The sequence below is a fragment of the Dermochelys coriacea genome, chromosome 7 (genome assembly GCF_009764565.3).
Source record: "Dermochelys coriacea isolate rDerCor1 chromosome 7, rDerCor1.pri.v4, whole genome shotgun sequence".
NCBI classification, from domain to species: Eukaryota; Metazoa; Chordata; order Testudines; family Dermochelyidae; genus Dermochelys; species Dermochelys coriacea.
In genome coordinates, this window is record NC_050074.1 from 98368713 (window position 1) to 98380196 (window position 11484).

Sequence of the window (11484 nt, forward strand, 5' to 3'; positions counted from 1 at the left end):
GAAATTCACATACTTTGAAAACAGTTTAAGCCATGACCTGTGATCCACTGATGGATGGTCTTTGACATTCAGTACATCAAGTGATGCTAACTCTCCTCCTTGTTTTACCTAAAAAACATCATATTAAAGAGAGCTAAAATACATACTTCCTTCATATTACTTTTCCATGTAAGCAACTGCTGTAGGTGCCAGACATCATAATCATCATCATCATCATCATCATCAATGGGAGAAAATATGGTCCACAAGATAATCACTTCAATCTCCTGCCTAGAGGGGACTGAACAATGTTGGATCTTGGAAATATTAAAGCCCAGCTGCTGAGAGTATTGTAAAATCCTGCGTATGTATTTAAAAAAAAAAAGTACAGCTGATTTTAAACACAGAAATCCAGTTTGAACAATATAAACGTTGCACTTATTTATTTCTGAATAAATAGCTTTCTGAAGCCCATATTCCAAGCAGATTGGCCAGCACAACTTCTTCATCTATTTTCTTCAGCAAATAGAAAATAATCTACTTGAGTCTCTTGTGTAGATACATTCAAAATGTTTTATTACTCTGTAAAGTTTTAGTCTCACATTTATAAGGACAATCAACTGCTTTATTCTTTAATTCCCTTTCAGCAGTCATTGATTACCACATCCTTAAAGAGCTGAAAATAATAGTTGAATTCTAAGCGTAGTTAACCATCTGCATGCCTCTCAAAAGTGGAGAAAGTGATGTGCATGTGTCACACAGCTAAATAGGACAGAACCACAGGGATTCTACGTGCCACCTGAAAAAGGTACATATCTATGTTACAGATGTCTTCTATTTTGCAACTCTATCATCTCAGAAGGGGGACTGCTGTCTTATGTAAGGGAGTGAGTCCTGAATGCATGAGTTACTTATATGCTGCCATCTGGAAAGCTACACAGCTGCTTTAATGTCACTTAGAACTTATATAAGTACCACGTAAAGGGCTTATGAAAGTTATTTTCAAAACTGCATGTGCGAGAGCAATAGGTATGCTGTGCATATGTACGTTGTGCTGTTTGTCATCATTTACCTAAGCCATAAGCAAACAAGGAGCTAACAAACTGATGCAGGCTCCCAGATCAACGTAACTATTGTCCGCCGTTTATTAAGCAGGAATACACGCAGTTTCAAGCTGTTCCTTATGTGTGCGCGCGAAAAAACAATCCTATGATAATGTAGTTGCCCCTCTCAGGCATTGTTACTACCTGTCCTATTAACAAGGTATAACGAACGCCACAACATAGTAGGTACTCAAGTGCTGCAGAGGAAAATGAGACCCTATGATTTCTTACCCCTACCCCGACTATTTTTTAATATCAAATGGGGAAATTTTAGGTGGGGCCAAAATGAGGCTCACATTTAAGTTTCAACTTCCCCCCCAAGCTTCACCTGATTTAACAAATGCTAACAAAACAGAAGTGAAAGAGGTGGGGAAAAGATACAATTGAGATTCTTTTATGGAGGAGTGTAATGGGGGGGAGGATTATTTAAAAAAACAAAAACAAAAAAAACCACCAGACAGATTTAAAGATATCAATGCACTTGGTAACTGTACGCAGCATTTTCCAGTATGCTTCTAACTTCAAAGAAAGGAAACTGGGAAGGGCAACATTGTTATAACAAACAATGCTCATGTTATGCATCTTCACACACAGCGGCTGCATACCACCCTCCAAATAAGAAACCGAAAAGCAGACACCAACGTCAGAGGACAATAGAGAGGGGAGGGGAAAAGATTACAGTGATGGAAAGCGAGGAAAAAAAAAAAATAAAAAACCAAACTCCCACAATTACTGAAAAAGGTTTCTTCCTTGGCTCTCTAAAACAGCATTCATCAGTATTTGTTGGTTCGACCTAAAATTGGAATCCCCACTTATAATAGGATTGTTTTCCAATGTCACTTAACCCTGGATGCAGAAACAAAGTAGACCAGAGAACAAACTCAGATTTTAGGGCTAAATTCTTTAATGAGGGCTGCAGAAGGCCAAGTACATTGGTAGCAGTATGAAGGGAGCCCCTACTGAGAGTTTACAACCATGTGACATGACACTGTTTTGCAGGAGATCTTTCTGAACTAATGGATGAATGCTTAGGGTGGGGCAGGAGCGGAATGGTTGATCACCAGTACACAAATTCACTGGCCAAGCTGGTGCTGGGGATTCCTCCTCCCCCCGCCCCGTGTCTTTTCCCTCCTCCCCTCCAGCAGCCCATCCTCTATGCTCCTCACCACGTATTTGAGCTAAATGATAGAAAGAGAATTTGATCCTAATTAAGGTCCCAGTTCTGCAAGGTATTTAAGCATGTGAGTAGTCCCACCGAAGCCAACAGGACTACACACATGCTTACAGTTAGACATGTGCTGAAGTACCTTGCTGAATCAAGGCCTTCATCCAGCCAGACTTGACACTGTTTGTTTTTACTTCCTTGTTGTTGTACCACCATCCAAGATGATGCCAGAACAGCTCAAGGAATAAAAGCATGACAACTCAAGTGTTGCACATGTTTGTTCTTAGCAATGAAGTAAAAAAGTTAAATAATTTTGTAAAAAGCATAATAGTTCAGATCGGAAGGAATAGTAAAAGGGGCTTTATCAAACTTCAAGCTTTGATTAGGTACTATAAAGGTTTTTCTTAATACCCACTTGAAAAAATAAACACTTCTCCATCATACAGAAATTAAGGTATCCAACAAAATTCAAAATAGTTTTTTCCTGAATGAAGTGTTTATCACCTCCATCAGGTAATGCCAATAAACTCATCAATATCTAGTGTGAGAAGCAAACTACACTGACTATTTCAAGCATGGAAAACTTGGATCACACTTAGTAAAGATTAAATTATGTATTGCATTCACTGTCCATTAAAGGACAAACTGGTTTTAAAAATGAAATGTCTAAATGAAAAGTGTCTATGCTTCAGATTTAATGGCTTTTATCTTTCTCTTACCCACACTTTCATTCTGAACTGATTTTAGAGCCCACTACCTTGAGAACTGTTCGGACTAGACTGATAGCCAAGTATGATCAAAAAGCTTGTAATTACATCTATACTACATATAAAAGCATTATAGAGTGCATTTCCAGAGCACCCAAGTGACTTAGGAGCCTAAATCCCATTGACACTCATTGAAAATGGGCCTTGGGCACTTTTGAAAATTTTTCCTAACTATCTAAGTCAAAAGAAAAGGAGTACTTGTGGCACCTTAGAGACTAACAAATTTATTAGAGCATAAGCTTTCGTGATCTACAGCTCACTTCATCGGATGCATTTGGTGGAAAAAACAGTCCACCAAATGCATCCGATGAAGTGAGCTGTAGCTCACGAAAGCTTATGCTCTAATAAATTTGTTAGTCTCTAAGGTGCCACAAGTACTCCTTTTCTTTTTGCGAATACAGACTAACATGGCTGCTACTCTGAAACCTATCTAAGTCAAAGAGTCAGTAATAATATTGGCAGGTAAATCTTGCTAGAACTGATGTGAGGAAAAAACAAGATGGTAACCAGAATGACCTGATTTTAAAGAACGGGTGCTCTCTCACTTAAAAGTTATTTTTCCATATTGTAGCTGAACTTGGGCTGCACTGACACAAATACTTTCACAACTAGTAACATTTCTAAACACTAGTTCTGAACCAATGACCAAAATAAAGCCCTAAAGAGTATCACCCACTGCTACTCACCTAAAAGACAAACACCCTAGCGCTACCCCCAGGACTAAGAACCAGTATTTTTGTTTAAATATTACATTCTTTGTATTGATGATGGAATTTTAGTTAGGCCCAAATTGTGACTTACCTTAAAGCTTCACCTTTCTCCACCCCTAACCTCTAGGTCCGTCTGATCTGTCTACCTGAAAGAGGGGAAGAGAAGTGGTTGTCTGCCTGCATTGGGTGGGAGTAGGTGATGGTATCTGCCTCAACAAAAAAAAAAAAAAAAAAAAAAAATGAATAGGTATGACCTGCGCTTGTACACATGTGAGTCAGACATCAATATATTAAGAAATTGATTATTGCAAGCAGGAATATCCTTCATGAAAGTCAAACAGGATTGCCCGGATACACACTAATAATTGAAACTAAGATCCCAACACTGCAGAGAGACCCTGCTGAGCAAAGTCCCACTGAAGTTAACAGGATGTTTTGTGGGTACAGTAACTCCTCACTTAAAGTCGTCCTGGTTAATGTTGTTTCATTGTTACGTTGCTGATCAATTAGGGAACATGCTCGTTTAAAGTTGGGCAACGCTCCCTTGTAACGTGGTTTGGCAACCGCCTGCTTTGTCCACTGCTTGCAGGAAGAGCAGCCCGTTGGAGTTAGCTGGTGGGGGGCTTGGAACCAGGGTGGACTGGCAGCCCCCTATCAGCTCCCCACTCCTTTAAGTTCCCTGTGCGGCAGCCGCCCAGTAGGCTATCAATTGCCCGCAGTTCAGCTGTCCCGCTCTCCCCCCCCCCCCCCCCGCCTTGTGCTGCTACTGCCCTCTGCCTTGGAGCTGCTCTCCAGAGCCTCCTGCTTGCTGTGTGAGGTGGGGGGGAAGGGAGGGAGGGACTAATGTCAGGGTGTTTCCCTCCCCCTGTTCCTGCACCCACTTACCCCTTCTCCATATACAACAGGGTGGAGACACAAACAGAGACAGAGAGAGCTTGGGGCACCAGCTGCTGTCTCAACTTCCTGACCAACTTAAAAAGACAGTGGACCTAAGGAGTGGCGTCAGCGTACTTAAAGGGGCAATGTGCATCTCTCTCTCCCCCCCACACAGGGTGTGTGTATCTCTGTCTGCCTGTCTTCCCTCCCTCCATCTGTGCACCCTTGTAGAGCATTAGGCTACATTAACAACGTGTTAACCCTTGAGGGCTCAGCCAAAAGCTAGTTAATCATTTAGTCTAGTGAAAAAGTTTTCCCTGGAACCTAACCCCCTACCCCATTTACATTAATTCTTATGGCGAAATTGGATTTGCTTAACATTGTTTAGCTTAAAGTCACGTTTTTCAGGAACATAACTACAACGTTAAGTGAGGAGTTACTGTATAAAGATCTGCTCTGGTGGATCCCTTTGCAGTTTCGCTGTACACGTATAAATTATCATAAGCTTTAATAGACCTATCCTTCCTCAGTGCTGTTCAGCCCTCCTCACACACTTCTGGGGAAGATTAACATTTGAAATGTTTCCTAAATAACTCACCCATTTCCCCAACCACCATCTCATCACACAACTGATGGGTTCCTAACTCTTATTCTAAAGAAAATGAAAAGCAACAGCAATAAGTAATTTATTACTTCTTAATTAACTGAAGAGATTGCAGAAAGCTGGGATGGGAGGAGGAAAGTAAGTCATCGCTGGATCTTACTAAACTGCAGACTTTAAAGTCCTAAACTGTTTTGTATTTTTTACTGGAAGTTAATGGCTTGTCCGTTTTAGTGAAAACTCGCAAGTAGAATCTGGCTACGCAGCATACCAACTACAGGTGTTTTGTTTATTTGTTTTAACAGTGTGCTAAAATAACCTAGACAAAAAATACACACCCCTAAATCTGATGCAAACATTAACTATGATTTTAATATAATCAAAACTATACACAACACACACACAAATGTGCCAGTCAAATTAAGTTCTTTGCCACTACGAACACTGTCTATCCATTGTCAGGTAGATGTGAAGTTGTGTAAGTGCAGCAGCAAAAGCGGGGGGGTGGGCGGGAGGGGAGGGGGGGAAAAAAAAAAAAAAAAAAAAAAAAAAAAAGAAGAAGCAGTAGCCCACAGCCCCCAACCTGAACTCCCATCTTCTGTTGTCAGCAACTGTATACTGTGATAAAAACAGGAAATGTTTATACAGTGAGACTTGTGTTAAATGATTAAATACAGTATACAAGAACATAAAGCAAGTTGTATGCACCAACATCTCTAAAATACATTCGCAAATCTCAGAAACATTGCATTTACGCTTCTAATGAAATAGTCCCAATGACTGGTGAGAAGGAGAGATCAAGAAACCCAATTCAGTCACTCACGACTGTTAAACCCAGCAATGCGAACTCACGAGTTCATGAATAATCTACTATAAATGGGGCAGATGACTGAAGGGAGCAAATCAGTAAGATATGAGAAGTTACTTTTCCCAATACAAGGGCACAAGATACCAATTCTCACTCATTACTAAAAGTAACCAGAATAGCAATACTACTAATCTGAGATTAAGAAAGGTCATGCTACCCAACTGAAACTCTCTACCATGCAAAAAAGATTTTAATCTGCTCCACTATGAAAAGTTGGTTTCAAATAAGGAATAAGGCAAGCAAGCAGTGCCAATCTTAATAACCTTATTTGGAATGCGAGTCATATTTTTGCTGCACAGCAACATCAGTGCTACAAACTAGAGAAAGTTATTTACCATAAAGCCTGTGTAATCACAGTTTATTTGGATGATGCAGAGGGAAGAGAAATCACACACTTTTTAGTCTGAAGGCTGGAAGAGCAGCAGCCACAATACCTTGATGCAACCTGGTCCAGTAAATCCATATAACTGTAGATCTCCTGGACTCTCCCCTCAACTTGTCCCCCCCCCCCCCCCCAGAGTGCCCTCATTCATGGTTAGTTTCAAAACGGCAGCACACAGGGTTTTAAGGCCTGTGAGTGCAGTTTCCTTTGGGCAATCTTAATATAGGGTTTAAGGTGTGTAAAGCCTTGCACAAACCTTCTGCACAAGGATAAATTACACACCAATGAGCCAAAGAACACAGTATAGCATTGCACAGAATATTCAGATTCAAACTTCCAGCCCACCTCCAATTTCCATGTTGGACCATTAAAAATTAATTACACTACATTGAGACCCAGCAATACCATATTAAAATGTACAGAGAGGAGTTAGATTTAATGTAAAATTTATAACTCAGAATAAAAGAAATATGGGCACTGGAAAGCATTTTTCAGGCAAAAATCTTAAAGTCAATATATATTAAGTGGGTGAAATTTACAAAAATAAAGTACTTATTTGCTAGTGCAATCAGTTCATGTCACAGGTTCTTCCACAGAACAGATTCTTATTCTTTTCCTGAATAATAGATTCCAACAAACAAAAGCAATCATCTGCTAACTCATAAGTATGGAGCCTAAAAGCTTAAATCCACAAACCAGTCTAATTTCAACTTCATCATACTTTAATGAAACAGACATAATTCCAGAAACTTGACTGGTCAATCGGCAAGCACAATTAAAACAGCACCAAACCAGAAATGTAATCAAGAAACTTCAGGCCAGTCTTTTTATTGCCCACCTTAAAGTTGATATATCCAAATACATCCTTTCTTCTTCTTCTTCTTCTTGTAGAAACTCTTTGTTTTCATTTTAAGAGAATAACCAACATATTCCTTTTTGGGGCCATGTACATTTCAATGAATAATAAAAATGCTTCAGTTCCTCTAAGAATTTTAATACCTCCTACAACACAAATTAAGAGCTTCCAGGCAGTCACTAAATCTCAAGACATGGATTACCTCAATGACAGTGCTCAAAAGTCAAGAGATAAAATCCCTACCAGCGGTAGGAGAATTTACGCAACACATTCTGAGCTAATGCTCTAGCATGTATTTTTCTGAAAAGAGAAAGCATACTGAGACTAAATTACTTTGCCACTTCAGGCTCTGGTCCTGCAAACACATTTATAATTGTATTGCACTCAGTGAGACTACCCATGTACATAAAGTTATTCATCCGAGTAAAAGTATGATGGATCAAGGCCATAATTTGTACATATTCCTTTTATAATACAAAACTGAATTCACGTGCATTTTAAAATAAATGTAGGCTGAATTCAAACTGTGTTTTTTAATAAAATTAGTTAAAAGACTAACTGTGTCTTTAATGCAGGCATCTATCAGTGTCCCATGAATGGTGAAATTCCACTTGTTTTAAAATTATGACAACGACAAAAAAAACTGGAACTTGCTCACTGAAGTACACTTAAACAATGATTTGCGTACAACACGTGAAACATGAGGCAAATCTAATGTTAGTTCACTTGGCTACAGTCTTCAACTAAGAGAATCTTGGGCCCCAAATCATGCAAAGACTTACGCATGTTCTCAATTTTATGAGCTGTGAGGCAATGGGACTATTCCATTCACCGTGGGTGAAAGCCTGGTTTCATCAAAAAGTCAACTGGAGCTTTGCCAGTGACTTCAGAGGGACCAGAATTCACCCCATACATGCAAGTCCTTGCAGGATCGGAACCCTGGCTGTTATCCCAGCTAATATTCTGAAGATTATGCAGTTTAAAGCATTTTGATAAACTAACTTTTGCCAATTTACAAACAAAATTTCTCCTCTTTGCTTTAATCCTAGACATGTCAAGTGCTATCATATTTTTTCCTCTGGAAAATATTTAAAATATTTCTGTGAATAATATATGGCGCTAAACAAAAATTAAAGCATTATATTTTCATGACACCATGTACAAAAATATTTTGGGGGGGGGGGGGAAGTATAGCTGAGTTGCAGCATTTTTGAGATTACTGGAAGGAATGCAGTAGATTTCCCCCCCCCCACCCCCCATGAGAATGAAAACAACGCAAGGTTTTATTTCTGAGGCTTCAGAACCACAGCTAAGGAATTGTATCATCTGACTGAGACGATGATATACTGCTTGATATGTTAAGAAATGAAAACTTAGAAGAGCATAAATAATATTCCAAGAAAGCATTTTGCTGCAGACTAAATTATTCTGGCTACCTTGACATTTTAACTAAGGCCTCCAGAGAAACAAAAGTCCACCTTCAGCAAATATTCAACTTACATATTTACTGGTAGGAGCACAAAACAGCTGACATAAAATACACCAACACTGGGGAAAAACGCCATTTAAAAACGAATAAGTAGTCAAGTTTTATGGAAAAAAGTGTAACACCTTATAAATATTTATTAAAATACAAAAATATTAGCTAAATAAAAACTGATTTATCATACACAATCACCATAAAAAGGAGTACTTGGGGCACCTTAGAGACTAAGGAATTTATTTGAGCATAAGCTTTCGTGCATCCAATGAAGTAGCTCACGAAAACTTATGCTCAAATAAATTTGTTAGTCTCTAAGGTGCCACAAGTACTCCTTTTCTTTTTGCGAATACAGACTAACACGGCTGCTACTCTGAAACCAGTCATCACCATAGGTGACATTTTATAAAGTCTAAATTTCAGTTTAATGATTGTAGGAGACAGAAAACCTAAGGACTGATATCACTCCAAGCCTTTCTGGTTTTAAAAATATATTAGAATCTCTCCAATTATACAAAGCTACAGAAAGGAAAACTACTTTTGCTTGACAGCAGTTTCACTGAGTTGCACAGAGCTCACTGAAGGCTTAAGTGGGGGAGTGTGTGTACATGAACATGGCTAATCCTTTAAATAAAGAGTCAATCTCCGATTAGTAGTTTCTAAATAAAAAGCAGTAACACTCTCTTGCCTATATTCCTTTCATACGTGAAACAATTTCTGTAACAGCAACGCCCCATTGACAGGTACCACCTTTTCCCTGGCATTTCCGACTTGGAAGTCTACTTCGTTTATACAGTCCTCGGAGAGCGTGTATAAACAAAAAGAAACACAACAAAGTCACCAGGGCACGGAGTGAACATGACACACTGTTGCTAACCGGCTGATGATAAACAAACCAACTTTCCCCAGCGAGCAAGCCTTGGGGCGGTGGATTTGCCGATCAGGGGTCTTCAGAGGCAGACCCCAGCAGCTTTCTATCTAGGAATGGAGGATGCATGGGAAGCAGCGAATCCTTCCCCCACCCCTGGCAAGGAAGGGCCCTGCTTCAGGCATGGGGGGCGGGGTGGGGAAGAGGCAGGAGGCTAGCTGGCCCCGCACTGCACAGATTTTGCTGCATGCTGCCGGGAATGGAGGGTGGAAGGGGGGGGGGGGGGAGGGACGGCAGCGGAGCTGCGAGGAGGCTGGGAAGCTTCCCCAGCCCCGAGGCAGGGCTTGCGGGGAAGAGGGGGCTGCAGCAGTCACTTCCCACGCCCGGCAGGCAGGACCGACCCCGGCCCGGCTGTACGTGCGGGACCTGCCCGAGAGAGCCGCGCTAGGAGCGGTGACGGTGAGATGATGCCCCCCCCCCCCGCCGAGGCAGCTGGAGCCGGAGCCCTTTCCCCAGGCCCCTCCCGCCGCCGGGGTGGCTCAGAGGACGAGCAAGAACCTTGCAACTGGCCGGTGCTCCCCCTGGCAGTGCCCTAGCGCCGGTGCTGCCCTTGCAAAGCCCGCCCCCAGGCTCGGGCTGGGCGGCGCTCCGAGCCCCTACCCCCTTCGCCGTAGAAGAACCAGCGGGCGGCAGGGCGCTAGGACCGGGCAAACCCCACCCAGCAAGGCGGCGAGCAGCCTGGGATCCTGCTCGCTGTGCCGAGCCACTCCGGGGAGATGCCCCGGGACCTCCGCCGCCTCAGGGACACGCACACACGCCGCCTGCATCCTCCGCGCAGCCCGGCCAAGGGCTCGGGCGCCGCACGGGCGAGCTGGGACCCAGGAAAGCCCCGGGCGGCAGCGACAACCTGGGCTCCCGCCTGCCTCCCTCCCTCCCTGCCTGCCTGCCGGTGTGCAGACACCCCCAGCCACGCTACTTACATCATCGAAGAGGGATCCAACGTTGGCTGTTACTAACAACATTCCGGTACCTGCCGCAGCCCCCTTCACCGCCATGACACCGCCTACAAATGCACACCCGCCCCCAAACCCGGGGCGAAACGGGAACGCCGGCGGGTGGCGGGGGAGGCGGCGGGGTGCGGCCGGGGGAGCCCTGGCCCCGCGGAAGTTTCGAAGTCAGTTTCAAAGCCCCCCGGGGGGGAGGGGGGAGCTGCCGCCCCTGCCTCGCTCACTCGCTCGGCTGTGCGCCAGGGGAGGAGCAGGAAGGTAAGCGAGGGATTCTCAGTCCTCCCGCCGGGGGGAGGCACGGAGGCATCAGGGCCAAGCAGCCCCTGGGCTCATTGCTGCCGGATCACCCTCTCCCCGGCTCCCGGGCTGGAGGCGAAGACTTTGTCCTTAGATTTCCCCCTTCGCAGCCATTAGGCTCCCGCCAGGAAAGTTCCTGCTGGTGGAAGCGGCGGCGGCGGAATCCCTGTGCATGGCCAGGCTCTGCGGAAGGGGCTCCAGCGCTCTCCCCGCACGCGCCCGGGCAGCGGCACTGCGCGAAGCCCCTGGCTCAGCCAGAGCTGCCCTTGCCGAGGCGGCTGCTGCTACTCCCAGCCTTTGGCTGCAATAACAGAGGCAGCAGGGACTAGGGCTCTGCGCTCTCTGACGTCACAGGCCTGACACGACGGGGCTGCTCTTAAAAGGGCAACGTCAGCTAGCTTCCTGCTGCTCTCCCCGGGCGGGGGGGGGGGGGGGGAGAGAGAGAGCGCGATTGGCAGGCGTGTCCCCACCTGCAGGGCCAGGCGGCCGTGGCAGAGGCTGAATGAACGGGAGTCAGGTCCGTTT

General features: G+C 43.9%; 1 protein-coding gene across 5 annotated transcripts in view; it reads right to left on the reverse strand.

Moving 5' to 3' along the window:
* INPP5A (inositol polyphosphate-5-phosphatase A) overlaps nucleotides 1-11332 on the reverse strand; it is a 444123-nt gene extending 432791 nt beyond the window's left edge. For all 5 annotated transcript variants that reach the window (XR_006282883.1, XM_038409257.2, XM_038409258.2 and 2 more), the window contains exon 1: nucleotides 10636-11332. Coding sequence is in view for 4 of the 5 variants with exons in the window: in XM_038409257.2 (XP_038265185.1) it covers nucleotides 10636-10710 (75 nt within the window). In the remaining variant the exon portion in view is untranslated. The remainder of the gene's footprint in view (nucleotides 1-10635) is intronic.
* Nucleotides 11333-11484: the final 152 nt, after the last annotated feature.